Source organism: Nicotiana attenuata, unplaced genomic scaffold (genome assembly GCF_001879085.1).
Source record: "Nicotiana attenuata strain UT unplaced genomic scaffold, NIATTr2, whole genome shotgun sequence".
Taxonomy (NCBI): domain Eukaryota; kingdom Viridiplantae; phylum Streptophyta; class Magnoliopsida; order Solanales; family Solanaceae; genus Nicotiana; species Nicotiana attenuata.
In genome coordinates this window covers 246,905-263,196 of record NW_017671202.1, presented here as the reverse complement: position 1 = coordinate 263,196, position 16,292 = coordinate 246,905, and the positions used below count along the sequence as shown (strand labels likewise).

Genomic DNA, 16,292 nt, shown 5'->3' with positions numbered 1-16,292 from the left:
CTTCCAGCAAACACAACGGAAGCCTATGGAATTAATATTGGCTCAAGGTAATCGAAGGAGTTTGCTCAAACAAAAAGAAAAACTGTAAGCGAGTGAATAATTTTTCTTTTATTTGTTTTCATTTTTTCACAAATTTTTAAAATGGAGGGTGCTTTTGCCTTATTAGGCGCAATTATTAGTCAAAACATTAAACAACTATATAATATTAGTTAAGATCCCTAATCAACAATGTCGTTGTAGTATAGTGGTAAGTATTCCCGCCTGTCACGCGGGTGACCCGGGTTCGATCCCCGGCAACGGCGTCTTTTTTTTTTTTTTTTTTTCATTTTACGGGAGTCGGGATAGAAGAGGAACGTAAAGAGAGTAAAGTCTATGGATTATTACGATTTCCTTTCATTGTTCTTGAGCTCTAGCTCGTTTATTGAAAGAGCTATGTGCACTCTATATTTACATACATTATAGTTAAATAATTTGAAATATATATAATATTTATTCTTTGTTAGAATCAACTAATATCCATTTTAATCTTTATATTTGTCCATGTAAATTTATATAACCTCCAAATCCCATATCAATAACTTATTATCATATGAACTAATCGAAGTCTATAAAAATTTAGCCACCCTCTCGTTCCTTTTCATCAGAATTTAGAGAAGATACCATTTGTGTCGCTTCCCTCCATCACTAACTAACTGTTATATGTTTATGTTGCTATGACTCTAAAAAAATATTGTCGAACGTTTCATCGAATGGTCTCAACCTATGTTGCTCGGACAAGTCGTCGGATGTTTCATCCAATGGTCTCATCCTATGTCGCTCGAACTCTAATTGTTGTTGGATGTTTCATTCGATGGCTCCAACCTATGTTGCTCGGACTCTTCGATCAGTAGCGAAGCCACATGGTTACAAGGGTGGTCAGTTGATCACCCTTCGTCGAAAAATTGCATTGTGTATATAGATAAAATATTACATTTTAGAAGTATATAACACTTATTGAACATCCTTTGTCGGGATATTTTTCCCCTTCTTTCAAATTTGAATACCCTTGAGTAAATTTGTAGCTTCACCCCTGTGTTTAATGCTTGCTTGTATAACATGCCTACTAAATATAATAAGGAAGATGAGGTAGTCAACAAGGTCGTTGTAGTATAGTGGTGAGTATTCCTGTCTGTCACGCCGGTGACCGGGTTCGATCCCCGGCAACGGCGTCTATATTTTTAAATTTCTTTTCTTTTTCCTATTTTGCTTTTATTTTCACCTTCTTATTTCGGGGTCTATGTGTTAATCCAGGAGAAGGCTGGAAAAGAATAACACACAAACTTCCTTCAGCTTTCTGTTTTCTTAGTAGGAATCAGCATGGCTGAATTGTAACCTGGTTGGAACATTTATGAGGTTCAAAAATGATCACATAAGGTTTCTTTAATTTTCTTTTTTTCTTTTTTATTGTCCTAATCTCATATTGGAAGTAAACATAATATAATTTTGTTCCATGAAAAAAGCTAAAAAAAAATCTATAGTGAACACAGCCCTTAAGAACAATATGTTATATGTAGGATATAACTTAGTACAATATTATATTATAGGATAGATAGAAGGGCAGCCCTTTATTTGGATAGATAGAGGTCAGTTCTATAGAGCGGTGGTTAGACCGGCCATGTTGTATGGAGTTCAGTGTTGGCCAGTCAAGAACTCACATATCCAGAAAATGAAAGTAGCAGAAATGAGGATGTTGAGATGGATGTGTGGGCACACTAGGCTGGATAAGATTAGGAATGAAGATATTCGGGAGAGGGTGGGCGTGGCTCCGGTGGACAACAAGATGCGGGAAGCGCGTGCTTAGATGGTTCGGACACGTACAGAGGAGAAGCCTAGGAGGTGTGAGCGGTTGGCTTTGGCAGGTACGAGAAGAGGTAGAGGGCGGCCTAAGAAGTATTGGGCCGAGGTGATCAGACAGGACATGACGCGGCTCCAGATTTCCGAGGACATAGCTCTTGATAGGAAGGTGTGGAGGTCGAGCATTAGGGTTGTAGGTTAAGGGGTAGTCGAGCGGTTTTTCCCTTTGTCCCGGTTTCCCTCTTTGTACCGACGAGTATGATAGTGTTTTGTCTAGCCCTGCTAGCGATTTATGTTGTGTTTCACACTTTTGCATAATATTTGTGTTACTGCTTTTCCGTTTATTTGTTGTCTCTCACGTTGCTGATATTATTTTTCGGGTTTTGTTGTCACAGATCTATTGTCTCTGAGCCGAGGGTCTCCCTGAAAGAGCCTCTCTATCCCCTCCGGGATAGTGGTAAGGTCTGCATACATTCTACTCTCCCCAAACCCTACTGTGTGGGATTTTACTGGGTTGTTGTTGTTGTTGTTGTTGTAGAGAGGCCAGATATTTTTCCAAGTCAAATGAAACTTTTTTTAAAAGAACCGGAAAACCAAAAAGGAAGAAAAAAAAATTACTCCAAAATTTGTACTCCAATGATTTCTCTTACAAAAATAACAATAACAAGAAAGAACAATCTCTCTTGGAAAATTAATGTAAGGATAATGTATTCCTTCCCAACAACAGAAAGAAAATCAATATCCTTTTTCAAGAAAATAATTTTTTGGCTTCATACTGGCCAATCCATCATGTGTATTTTCTGAAAAAAGCTAAAACTTTTGATTATTAAAAAGTAAAAACTATGCAATTGCTTTAAGTCCAAACCAACTCATAACAACTGCTTAAACAATGAATTAGTAATGAATATGGAGACAACAATCAACAACAAAAAACCCATTATAATTCCACAAGTGGGGTACCCCTACCGTGAATGCAGAGGTTGTTTTCAAGAAACCATCGGCACAAGGAAAGATGAAAATAAAGCAGTAGCAGCAAGTAGATGGTGACAATAATCAAAAGATCAAATTGTGATATACAAGTTCAAAGTATTCTCACAGATGCTGCTGCATTAAGTGGCAGAAGAGCTACTTATTTTCCAAAATGGTGTACTTACATAAAATGCTCAAGCAAAAGTGTACTACTAGCTCATACTACAAAGAGTTTCCAAAATTTCCCTTGTGACTTTCTTTCCTTCAGCACCCTTGGCCATCATAATAAATAAATTACAAGTAGGCTAAAGTTTATATTTGAAATTTTTCTATAGTTGAAAAAAATGAATGAGATTCCTATGCCCTCCCTATCAACTAACAATATAAACAGTGTGTTGTGGCATCTCTAAGATTTTGGCCCCCTATTTCAGAAGGAAAAAAAAACATGGATATCACCAGAAGACAATATGATGAGAACTTCATCCTGCTGAAATCATATTTTGACAAGCTCGAGCATACTGCCGCGTGTGTGCACCATTCATCATCTTGGTTCCTCTCAAAATTTCATGCACAAAAGTTGCATTTAAATGATCTCGAGTTCATAGAGCAGCCAGTTTTTGCTATCAAACTCGACATACCCCACGTGGAACGAAGTAGAAAACGCAATGCTTAGCTGAGTGAGTCGTTCAAGCCTATACTCGACCAATTGGAGAGAATGGTGGATTTAGTACAAAAGATGGGAATACTTGCTCAACTTTCTTGTGTACTTTCTGTTTCTTTTCCTCTCTAACTGCATTAAGCAAGCCTTTAATGTCATCTTGCACAAATACCCTCAATATGTTGGATTGCAAAGATTCCACGTTGTTCTCCTGTCCCACGGCAATTGAAGTTTCCATGGAATGCAAAATTGCAACACAAATAGAGAATGCCTGTAATGCAGATAACTGAGCATGGAAATCAACTGAATACTGTCCATCCTCCTTAAGCGTCATCGTCAATGCTGGAGCATTATCCTTTCTTCCCTGTGTGCAGTTTAGAACCCAGGGGTAAGATAAGAACAATTGGGCATAGTATCTTAAAATTCGTCTAGTGAGTATAGTTAGGTAACATCACTTTGTCTCGTAACCACTTTGATTTGCTTTCTAAAAACAAGTTTATGAGTTAATGCTGTTTCAATTCTAGAGAAAGTACAAGAGAGTAAGAGACGCATATATCCATAAAAGATGAAAGTACTTGTGAAGTCGAAATCTTTTATTTGAATGCTTGTACACATACAAATAAATTTCCATTTAAGCTGCCAACGAAACATACAATTAAGCAGCAGGTAAGAAGATTACCTGAAGGAAGAGTTCCAATGGCCGGTGACTCTCAAGCAGAGGACGGTTGTCACCAATATGAATATTTGGATTGCCAAATATGTGAAGCGGACATGCCATGTCCCAGCCACCACAGTCGCAACCTCCGCCCATCCTCCATCTATCCAACAAGGGGGAAGGGCCAGGACCTTCAGTTGTTGGAAGACCATGGTGTCCGGAAGGGATCACAACATTCACCTTGGCATCAGAAGTTCCAATTCTTGGCTCAAGCGGAGAGAGATCCAGTAAGTTTGGAAGTGGCTGATCATCATCCTTTGCATCTCCACTCCTAAATTTTAAACTCTCTCTCTTTTCATACGGTACCTCTATAGCAATTGCTGCAACCTCAACCCGTGACTGCAGTTGTGCTATTCCTAAAGGGTAAGGAATTGATGAGTCAAAAAGACCTCTGTCATGAGTATGGTTCGGTTGAAGTTTGAGCTTTGTTTTTTCAGGTACCTCTTCGGCTCTAGATGAATTTTCATTGGACGCCTTTGGTGTATTAGTGACATCAGGGGAAGAACAACAACTATCTTGAGGAGAAACTTGCTTTCTTGAATGGGCCGTATCATACAAGACAAACTCTGTCACCATTGAGTTGTCACAATCTCCAGCTTTTTTAATGTCTGTACATAAATAACAGGAAACTTGCATCTGCCCGACCAACAAGGGTTCTCTAACACCATCTTTGGATCCCCATCCACTGGCATTGCTCTTTCTTTTGTGGTGAAGAGAATGAAAAGTGTACACCCAATTCAAGGTATTCTCCACTTTCCACGACTTCGCGACAAAATTATCTTCTGGAGACTTTACTGAGAACTCAAAAAAGGGCAATCCATTTTTCTTATCCGACCTGAGAAAGCCATGTAAATGTGCCGGCAAACTCTGCACATTCGATTTATGAATCTCTTTCTTGATAGGCTGAGGATCACAACCCAAAGGCTCCGCTATGCTTGAGAAATCATGCAACAGAGATTTATGAAATGCTCTGTCTCTACTAACATCAACTAGCTCATTCTTAATCTCCCGGTCAGGTTCGACATTATAACTCAATGGACTTTTCAGAGACTTTGATTTACCAAATGGATCAAACATCTTTCTGATGGGGCTGAAACGGGATTTTTGGCTGCCGCTCCTAGAGCTATCACTTTCTGATCGAGCTGGCGAATGTGGTAGCGCTAATTTTGCAGACAACGATTTGGGTAAAGGGACAGATGGATCCGTCTCCGTCAGTCTATTAACTTCACGTAGATGATCAACGACGGATTGAGACATTATGTTTGAATCCTGAGCTGACTGCCTTAGTGGAGTTTGAGCTCTTCTATTTTCTCTATCATCGGAGTTTATTAAACTTCCTGTCGAGCTATCTGATTGTACACCTCTCTCTGGAATAGGACCTTTAAAGGAGGATCTATGTTTCTCTATGAGTAAATTATCCTCGCGTGAACTACATAAAGCATCAAGAATGTCAAATGAGACTGCAGCAGCATTGCCACCAGAGAACTCAATTTTTCTTCTTTCCTCGACAGCATCAATTTCCTTGACGCGCCTAACATCTTTAGAACTTTGATAGACAGAACCCCTCTTTAAGATTTCATTTCTTTCCAAATGCGATTTCCTTGATGGAACATTTTTGCAGGACACGCTACGATACTTATGAAATCTTATCTCAGTGAATTCATCATCTACAGATAATACTTCTTTGCTGCATTTGGGATTTCCTTTGCTTTTTCTCCTTTCACCTTTTAGACGGTGTCGTGGAGATGGAAGCACAGTTGTAGGACTTCCATCTACTATACAATACTTGTCGAATTCCAACTCCATATCTAGTCATATCAATAGATCTACAACCTATCAAGAACAAAATAACAGGTCATTCACAGTAGAATTAAAAAAGCTACTAACATAATGCCTTATATTTCAAAACAAACATCAAATAATACATACAACCACATAAAGTTTTGAACTTTATAGACTAACATCTTATAGGGCAATATTTGGATGAACTAAACCAATTGGAAATATCAAAAGCTTGGATTTTTACACTTCAAGATTCCAAATATACAACAATAAACCAAGTAAAATCCCACAAGTGGGGTCTAGGGAGGGTAGTGTGTACACAGACCTTACCCCCACCCGGGAGGTAGAGAGGCCGTTTACGAAAGAACCTCGGCATATGCCATTATGCCCTCATTAAAACAAAAGGTTCAGAAATTAAGCAAACAACTAGATCTAAGAGAAGAACTCAAAACTAAGGAACAACAATGTCTTCACATGCAAACCTGAAGATATGGAGAAAAAAAATAGAAATGTCATACCCATTTCTTCAAATTGAGAAAAAGATGGCTGAGCAAATAATGAACTTCAACCAAAGAACCTTAACTTTCCTACCCTTAGATAAGCAATTTGAAGAACTAATCTTTCATTTCTAGCAAATGCACAAATGCAAATGACCTAATGATACTTGAAAACAGAAAAAAAGGAACTAACTTTGTTCCAATTAACTAAAACCAATGTAACAAAACAAAGAAATCCCACAACCCCACTTAACTAAGAAGCCCCTAATTTATTGTAAAAACACATCTTAAAACACTTGCATCTAAAGTAAATAAAAGGAACAACTGCTCTTGAAAACAGTCCATTACCATTTAACATACCCCACTTAATCTTAGAGAATTGAAGCCAAAGAAAAAACCCAACAAATTGCAATCATTTCTTACAATATCTTGAGCTTAAAGTCTCATCCAAGAAAACACATTTCATATTCATATTCTCCAAAAGTGTAAAAGAAAAGATACCAAACCAAACTGCATGTCTTAAAGAGTATTCAGTTTCTTGTACTTAAAATCAAGAAAAGTACATGGGCTTAAAAATAACAAGAATTAACACCTACCCACCAAAAGTTAGACCATATAATGAGTAAATGAAATATGAACACAACAAAACAAAACAAAAATTAATAAAAGAGAAAGCATGCCTTATAGAGATAGAGACTGGTTGAGTAAAAGGGGTAGTGGGGTATCAAATGTACTGAGTGAAACTCACACACTCTCTTCTCTTTCTCTCTCTCTCTCTCTCTCTCTCACACACACAGTAGGAAGAAGAAGAGGGGTGAGAGACAAAAGAGCTGCCAAGCTGCTCTATATGTCCACTAAAAAAAAAGCTAACTTTGACTCATCATCATATGCTTTCATGCTGTGTTTTTACTCTATGTTTCTAAGGTTTGCCTTTTTCGATGTATTTTCTTATTCTCGGCTCACTGGTACTATTTTTCTGGTGTATATTATCGTTACTATACTATTGTCTTATTTTATTTTCTTGTGTCGAGTGTCTATGGAGATAATTTCTATACCCTCGGGGTAAAAGTAAAGTCTGTATATACACTATACTCTCCGGATCCTACTGAATTATACTCAATTGTTATTGTTGTTTTCTATAGTTTGCCTCTAGCTTTGGTTTTTCTTTGTTGTAGTGTGTGGCCTTTCTTTCACTTTTTTCAATGTTTACTTTTTAGGACACTGTTTTAGGCACATTCAAGATAGTGAATTCCAAAAATAACCTTGGAAAAAGGATTAATGAATCTTGATTGAAGGTTAATCTTGGTAAAACAAGGAGGGGACAGACCAATTATTAATTGGAGGAATCACTGCACAAGGATTTTAATATCTTATGTTATTTTATTGGGAATAGCAGATACTGTTTTCTCTTGGCTCTTTCTTGCTGTAATAATTAAATAATTTTGTCCAAATATAATATGGGACAGGATTCTTATGATCAAGGTGATTACTGATTCCCAATTTATAATAATCTTTTTTTATATGGTGAATTGAATGTAATAGATTTCAGATCCCTCCAAAGATGCAATTACATTATGACCCTTGATTCTTGCATATATTTTGACAAGTTTGCCCCTCAATAAAAATAAAAAAAACATGTACCCCAAGTTGGTAAATTTGTCATTTGAAATTGTGTTGTTACATATATTAGACTGATTTAACAAGATATCATTGACCAAAAATAGCATAGAAAAAATCAGCTTGAATATATGAATGACATATAGTTTTGATTTGGAAGAGAAAATTATATTAGGTTGTCATTGTTCTAGAATAGTAAGTATAGTTAGAAACCATCTTTGTCCATGGTAAAAGATAGATTTAAGGTATAGAACTTGACGGTAGTAATTGTAGTTTATTGGAAAAAAATAAAAAAATAGTCATATTTACAATTGGTAATTAAAAAATAGCCACAATTTCAAAAATAATCGAAATTTAGTCACTTTTTCATGTAAAGATAAAATCTGAACAAAAATATCCTTAAAAATTCGAAAATATTCCAACATAATATGCTGGAGGTCGAATCTTTTACATATGAGCTTCAAGTATAATGTGCTGCAATTTCATTGTAGAATCAACATAATATGCGGGAAGTTTATATGCATGAGCTCCATAATCCAGCATATTATGCTGGAATTTTTCATATGTTGGAGTTCCAACATAATATGCTAGAAGTTTATCCGCATGAATTCCATAATTATGCATACTATGCTAAAAACTTTCGATGTTTCAGCAAAATAGTGGCTATTTTTTAATGACTTTACAAGCGCTAGCTATTTTTCAATTACCAGCCCGAAAACTGGCTAGCCCGTGCTATTTTCACTAGTTTATTGTGTAATTGGGCTTGAAATTTTGGTTCTTCGTGGATAACTCGGTGCACAAAGCATCACGTATTCATGTAGGATCAGGGAAGAGTCGCACCTCAAGGGGTGTGATATAGCAGCCTATCCTGATATAAGTATCGGTGGCTGATTCCACGGCTCGAATCTGTGACCTATTAATCACACAGAGACAACTTTACTGTTGCTCCAAGACTCCTCTTCACACCCGTTCAACTTTACTTATAGGTCACACGGAGAGCACCATATTATAACATCGAAAGTCTAAGTCACTATCAATTATTATTAATTATTAAAATGATATAATTTACTTTTTGAGCAATTCATTCACTTCACTATCAACCATAAAATGGACTGGAAATTTTAAAATGGATTTCCAGCAAAAAAACTTTAATGGGGACAGGGACAACTGCAGGTAAACTGGTAAAGATTTGGTTGGGAAGTACTTTGGTGGATAATGGAACCATTTATTGTTCTACAAATGGGTAATCTCTATAGTAGCTCAAGTGTTTTATTAGTTTACTAATTTGGTTGAATTTTCTTAAATTCAGCCTTTCTATATCTAAACTACTATACTATACTATGGTATGGAAAAGAAAAATTAAATAAAATAATATAAGGTTATTTGATAATTGTTTCTCTGAAATCTTAAGTCAAAAGTGTATCTACTTGGTTTGGTAAAATAATTCAAATAGTTAGTTGTATACAAATTATAAGTGTGGTTCCAGTATACTTCATTACCAAGTATGGATTGATGAAATAATAATGCTCCTCTACCTTGCCGTAAAAACTTTCTCTTCCTATTAATAGCAACTAATGTCTTTCTCTTTATCATTAATTTCAGTATTTTCCTTTTCTTTCATTATAATAGTTATGGTGTTCGGGTCAGCTTATACGCACATCAACTAATTTTATGTGTACTTGATATTCTCGTCAGCACAAGTAACGGTTAACTTTAATAGTTAACTTTATCTACCATTACTTGAACAAATAAGAAAAAATCATGTAGTATTTTTGCTCTACTGAGATTTGAATTTGAAAGACCGAAGCCTAATTGTTCTCAGTCCACTTCATTGACCAGACATGTAATATTTTCCTTTTTCCTTCTTAACCCTTTTTTTTCCTAGTCTCTAGGTTTCCTTGTGTTATTGATCTTTGAAAAATGTGTGAGGGTAATTTTGTCAAAGAAAGTCAGAGGGTTGAGGGCAAGAGCAAGGAGAAAAGAGTAAATTCTAGGGTACATGTGATATGGTTTCAGGCGGGAGGAAGGGATCTGAAAATGGTCGGTCAAATCGAAATCAAAGTATCATATGACCCGCCGACTCACTATTCTTACTCAAATTGACATCACTAACCTTATACTAAAAACACTTATCCCACTTTATTACGTGTTTGATTGAAGCACAAATTATAAAAGAACTTTTAGAACTTGTTATTTAAAACATGTATTATAAATTTCTGTGGCTAAGTATGTTATTAAGAATAAAATTTAAAAAATTATAATTAAATTATTTTGAAGTTTAAAAAAATCATTCTGTAAGGAGACATGATAAAATGGTAAGAATTGAGGAAAGAAATGGACAGACAGAGTAGCACTTCTTCTTTTTTCCTTTTCTTGGGCCTGTACAAGTCCCTTAGTTTTTAAATGGTGTGTCATTATTAGAAGTAGGATTGGCTCTATCTTGTAGTTTCGTGACCCTAGATCTCTATCATTACTCATTGTTTTATTTGTTTCCATTGTCTCATTATCTTGTTGTTGGTATTGTTTCTCTATTGCTTCATTTTTAATGTTCTTGAGCCGAGGGTATTTCAGCAACAGCCCCTTCTACCTTCATAAGGTAGGGGTAAGGTCTACGTACACACAACAACTTTCCTGCTTTCACAAGGTAAAGATAAGGTCTGCGGACACGTAACTCTCCCAAACCTCATTTGTGAGATTAATTGTTGTGGAGTAGCACTTCTCAATATCTTGTCTGAAATTTCATCTCCCCTACGATAGTTACAATAACATTCGTGCCTTGTGAACCATCATTATTAACAAGACCAAAATTTATAACTTAATATCAGAAATTAATCTCGCCTTCTAACTACTGCTACTCAATTAGACTTTACTTAACACTATTTACCTATATCTGAAAAATTCCAAGGACAATCAACTTGTTAAGTCAAGAAAAATTATGGATAGGTCAGACTTCTCAACGTTGGTGAGTACGCAGCTGCCATCACCTATAGTCTATAGATAAAGATTCCTTCCCAATTCGTCTATTTTTCCTATACGTTCCTTGATTGCACGTTCTGGTAGATTGCATGAATGCATGTTCAAAAGATGGACCAAGTCAGTAAGGCACGTAAAGGCAGCTGCTATGCCACGCGAACAGAAAATACACTCAAACATAAATGACCTCACTTTTAGGTGAAAAAAGCTGAAACTATATAGTAAGATTACACAAATCAACCTTACCCTACACTTGCAACAGTGCAGATTGTACAGTCCTTGGAAACAGAACAATTCATACCAAGTTGTCACAATTGAATCTGTTTAGACTACAAAATTTTTCTACTACCCCCAAGTATACACCAACCACTATCGAGTAAATATACTTTAAAAAGAACTGTTCGAAAAACTATGGGTATGTACTGTATCTATTTACAGGAAATGGTTATGTCTAAAGTGATAAAAAACTAACAGAAGAGTCAGTCAGCATTGCTAGTGGTAGTGTTATCTTCAGTCCTAGACTTGTTAAATGATCTCTGGCTGTCAAGAACTGGCATGTAAGCTTCAGTTGTCTTCTTCAGAACATCACTAGCTCCTTTATCAGCTCTTCGAGGGCTTGTTAAATTCTTCTCCACGTCTTCGAACTTGGCAGTTGCTAACGGTTCTGTTCCTACACTCTTCGTAAAATTTGGCCCATCTATTGTTAGGCTAGCAGCTTCATCTCTAGAAGCATACCAAGTATTGCCACAAGCAATACACTCCAGCTGAGATAACCAAATAATAAATAACACAGAAACAAGAGGCAGTCAGTGCAGCAACCAAAGTATTCGAGGAAGATCGAAGATGACACGGCTAAAAAGTACATGGATTATATTAGAAAAGTTGCCCAATGGCGCTTACACCATATTCAATCTGTTTTTTTTTTTTTTTTTGTTTCTTAAATACAAGAAACTCCAAAGTGACTACATAAAATTTAAAAGACATGACTGGCAAAAAGGTCCTTATGCAAGGTAATTCCCTTCAACATCTTGCATGATAGTTCAGTGTAATGGCAATCATGACATGGGAAATTAGCTTTACCCCGAGAACAGAAAAGAATTCAATAAGAGATCACTTACGGTCACAACATCGAACATAATATTAAATATCTTCCCCGCCACTATCAACATATAATCAAAATCCAATCAACTATTTGAAGTTTCGGGTGCGGCAAAGAATTGCTAACATAATACGCAGCTCTCCACCCCCTCCCCCAAAAGAAAATGAATAATAATAAGAGAGGACAAGAAATATCCAAAGAGAAACATCATGATGTATCGACGAAGAAGTCTATCTCAAGCAGAAAAAAACTGCAAGGACAAACCTGGTAGCGGTCTCCATGTCCAGCCTGAATAATCTCCATGAGCCGCACTTTTTTCTCTGTGCATCTTTTGCAACGAGCATCAGTCATCTGTGCCACAAACCAATTAGAAGTGAGCAACAACAAACAACATACTCAACCTTTGTGAAGTTTCCTGTAAGAAGCATCAGTCATCTGTCAGACTGTCACACAAAGAATAGAAACAAGCAATAAGATATGTCGAAATGAAATGTTTCCCAGTCTTATAACATGATCACATCAATTTGCCAGTTAATCATGGCCAAATTTCTAAAACTCTTTTTACAACTACTACAACCTAGTGTAACATGAAAAGATAATTCTTCTGAATTAAAAGGCTTTCAGTACATTGAGAAATGAGAAGCTATATTCAACTTAACAACAACAACAACAACAACAACAAAAAACCCACTATAATCCCACATAGTGGGGTCTGGGGAGGGTAGTGTGTATGCAGCCTTACCCCTACCTTGTGGAGATATATATTCAACTTCATTATAGAAAACAAAAACATGCGCAGCTGTTCTCCCTGAATGCGGGAAAAATATTTGATCACATTTAGTCTTAAGGGATACATGTAGCTGGTGATCAGAATCAACGACCAACTCCATCACCAAATTACTAACTAAAGTTTGCTATGGTTAGTTAAACTATATCCTGGTTAAAGACTTGATTGCCGAAAAATTACCAACATTGTCAATACCCAAAAGGAGCACCTACTAGGTGCACGAAAATTTGGCCCCATCTGTATCGACATATGCAGTTCTTTGACCTCTCCAGAAAGAAGATTGTATTCACCGAAATCTCCCACAGAACACATTATTGCCCTGAAGCTATTTGTAAAATTTCAACTGAATACATTCTGAGTGCATGCTCATCATGAGACTAAATCTTCAAAGTAGCTTCACGAATACCATCATGTCTACCGGACGAGCAGTAATAATAGTATATAAGCACAAATTTTATTGAATTTCTTGAAGATTTTCAAATAAGCAAATATTGAGCTCAAAATGAAGCCGGAGTTCATTTACTCCATTAACTCGACCTCAGTTTCATGTTGAAACTTATCTAGTATTAAAGCCCAACAGAGCTGAACGCTTGAGTCATTTAGATGCCTACTTAGGCTATAAACTTTTGCCAGTGGTGTCCAAGCAAGTTTGAACGCACCACGACTGCTCCACCAGATATCTGCTATCTCCCACCATCACAGGTACCGGTTAACCTTGCCCACCAAAACTTATGAAAAAAGATCACCTAACATTTTTCTTGTCTGTTGGAATGAACTTCATTAACTAGGCCATAACATCTTCCTCCATACAAAGAGAAAAGGAAGATGACTGTTTAATATAGCAACTAAGCTTCTTCAGGAACAAAATAATATAGTATAAACCTGTATGGGCTCCGGCTCTTCGGGCTCCCTGCTTGCTATCTCTTCTGCTGTTAGACCCTCCTGAGATAGAAATGGAGAATAACATCAAATAAAGGAAAGCATAATCTGCTGGGACAATTTTCAGATTCCACAACAGAAATACGAAACTACAGGTTTTCAGAGAAAGATTAATAACTTATAATCTCCGTAGAAGGCAGACATTCTTCTCAAGAAGCCAATCTTGTATTTGCCAATTGCGGATAATGAACCATCCACCAAAAGAAATGAAAATTAAGCAGAAGAAATTGCTTTTCTTAAATTCTTAAAACCAAAACCAAACTATGAGGCAGGTTTGTACAGTCTTCTACGTAACCTAAATTAGTTTCTTCTTGCAGGGAAGGAAATGAAGACACCTTCCACATTTCAAGCACCCTTTTGGCTTATTTTAGGACCATGAAATTCCAAAATGTGTACAGGTAATTGCTCAACTTCTTCATTTGTATGAATTCTCCTAGCTCTTTTTCCTTTTTTTGGGGGGACGGGGGTGGGGTGGGGGGATTGGGGGGTGAGTAATCCAATATTTAATTCCCAAAAGGTCTCAAGGGACATCAGATTTTCCTTTATTGTGTGTGTTTATTTGTGAAAAATGCTCAATCATATTTTGGTTTCCTAAATCAGCTTTACTTTATTCACACCTGAACAATACTTAGATTTCATGAACTACAGGTAAACCTATTTAGGTTGCACATGGTGGATTCAAGAACGGTCAGTAGGACCACCAAAGCAAGACCTTCCCCATCCAGAAATCAACAAAACACAAACAGACTATTATTTCTAGCATTTTAGGATATTTGCATATGAAGAGAAAAACAAAAATTAATCGACAAATTGAGTAAATTATTTTCCCTGTGCTCATACCTTTAGCTCATTGGGGGACATGTTCAGTATCCGTGAGGGATCCAACTCCCCATTCAGAAGACGGCGTGCTAAGAGTGAGCTGTTCTGGAATGTTTTTGATAAGGAAGAATTGTTCTGGAAATAGAACAACATCGAGAAAATTGGACAATTAGAAGGTAGAAATATATTCACATAGAAAATTAGAAGGAAAAAAAATAAACTCAGGGACTCATACCCCCATCTCCTCAAAAGAAAAAAGGTACCTTAAGATTGAATGTTAACTGCCTCATCTTCTGATTGTACTTCTGAAAATCACATGAGAGAGCCTCGTGTGCAGCTTTCTCCAGAGCGACTACAGCAGGGACAGCACTGTCTGGCCATCGAAACTTATCACCCTGAATTTAATCCAAGAGAACAAACACTTCAAGGAAAATCTGAATAGAGACTAGCATTCTATACATAAATTCTGTCAATCATCAAAATCATTGGAAAGTGAATTCTTACATTGGCACCATCGTCTAGAGACTCATTCACATGCTTTGCAGAACCGGCATTACCAGTAAAATCAGTAACATCTGAGCCCCCTTTTTCTTTACCATCATTTTGTACATTATCCACAGGATTGCACAAAAACTGAATTGACTGCAGCAGTTTTTCCAGCCATTTGTCACGCTGTGTTTCACCAGTTAGGACATTGAAGTTTGAAAGGATGATGAAGTATTCTGATGTATTATTGGGACAACTGCCTGGAGTTTCTGCTTTAGATTGACCAAATCTAGTTGGTGCTTCATCTTCTCTGGTGACATCCAAAGGCGTCATGCTCTTCTTCCTCAAAAGTCGTTTACTCTTCAATTGGTCTTCCTGACTAACAGGAGCTGCAGAATTATCCTCAGTTTCAATGTCAGGAAGATGCCCAACTCGTGCAATAGTCTTATGAACAAGCAGATCAATTTCCTGCTGTTTGGTATCTTCATAATCCTTGTCTGTTAACTTGAAAAGCTTCATCTGCTCAGTGTCATATACCTTTTGAACAATAAAACCAGGATGCTCTTTCCGGCCTGGAATCTGCTTGTTTAATGGTATGAAGTGCACCACACACTTGTGCATGACCGACTCTGCGGGAACTTCGTCCCTATGAAAACTATAGAACAATTCCCTCGTGTCTCGTGATTGCCAATTTCCACCATTTTTTCTTTGAGCTTCCTCGGGTCTGTAAAACCACTGTCCTGTGACCATCATGTTCCCATCCTTGGTCTGAGTAATATCCTAAAATCCAGAAAAGAGAGTAGAAGTGATTACCACAATAAATTAACATCCAGAGAAGCAAACATTACCGAATTTCATGCCAAAACTAGAAATGTAATTCAGGATGATGCAGATAAAATACTGGTCACTTTTTACCAAACAAAAGATATGCTCATATAGATAATCGATTCTCCAAGAAACAGACTGCTTATTTAGAACGATCTGAGGGAAGAATCTTAAAGGAGCCTCCTGACATGTTGTCTTCCCTCTATTCCTAAATTACTTGCTAAGCCAAAAAACTAGAGGCTAAATGAATCAAAAGTGACAGCGAAACTCAAGCAAGTTCCCCCCCCCCCAAA

The 16,292-nt window shown here is 36.8% G+C and overlaps 2 protein-coding genes and 1 non-coding gene across 8 annotated transcripts in view; 1 reads left to right on the top strand and 2 right to left on the bottom strand.

Annotated features, from left to right (window-relative positions):
* Positions 1-230: 230 nt before the first annotated feature.
* TRNAD-GUC lies at positions 231-302 on the top strand. The gene has a single exon. It is a non-coding gene; the product is annotated as a tRNA-Asp (tRNA).
* A 2,581-nt stretch (positions 303-2,883) lies between these two features.
* Positions 2,884-7,379, bottom strand: LOC109206655. 5 transcript variants are annotated; one of them, XM_019369503.1, is made up of 3 exons: positions 7,055-7,379; positions 4,140-6,008; positions 2,884-3,824 (listed from the first exon to the last, which is right to left on the bottom strand). In XM_019369503.1, the coding sequence occupies exons 2-3, from the start codon at positions 5,979-5,981 to the stop codon at positions 3,495-3,497; spliced, it is 2,172 nt and encodes a 723-aa protein (XP_019225048.1). In that variant the 5' UTR covers positions 5,982-6,008; positions 7,055-7,379; the 3' UTR covers positions 2,884-3,494. The 5 variants fall into 5 exon arrangements, with proteins under 5 accessions (XP_019225048.1, XP_019225044.1, XP_019225045.1 ...); XM_019369499.1 differs by having other exon boundaries at positions 7,135-7,378; XM_019369500.1 differs by having other exon boundaries at positions 7,051-7,073.
* Positions 7,380-11,236: 3,857 nt separating this feature from the next.
* Positions 11,237-16,292, bottom strand: part of LOC109206654 (myb-like protein V) — a 7,940-nt gene continuing 2,884 nt past the window's right edge. The window contains exons 3-8 of one of the 2 annotated variants that reach the window (XM_019369497.1): positions 15,193-15,954; positions 14,952-15,083; positions 14,710-14,823; positions 13,813-13,872; positions 12,408-12,494; positions 11,237-11,808 (exon numbers count right to left, since the gene is read on the bottom strand). In XM_019369497.1, the coding sequence (XP_019225042.1) occupies positions 11,524-11,808; positions 12,408-12,494; positions 13,813-13,872; positions 14,710-14,823; positions 14,952-15,083; positions 15,193-15,954 (1,440 nt within the window). In that variant the 3' untranslated portion in view covers positions 11,237-11,523. The other variant, XM_019369498.1, reaches the window with a different exon arrangement.

What these genes read in the sequence shown, in the direction of transcription:
- LOC109206655 (XM_019369503.1), bottom strand. Translation starts at nt 5,981, where the DNA reads ATGGAGTTGGAATTCGACAAGTATTGTATAGTAGATGGAAGTCCTACA. An exon ending in CATTGGAACTCTTCCTTCAG is followed by an intron (nt 3,825 to 4,139) that starts GTAATCTTCTTA and finishes AACTGCACACAG; the next exon opens with GGAAGAAAGGATAATGCTCC.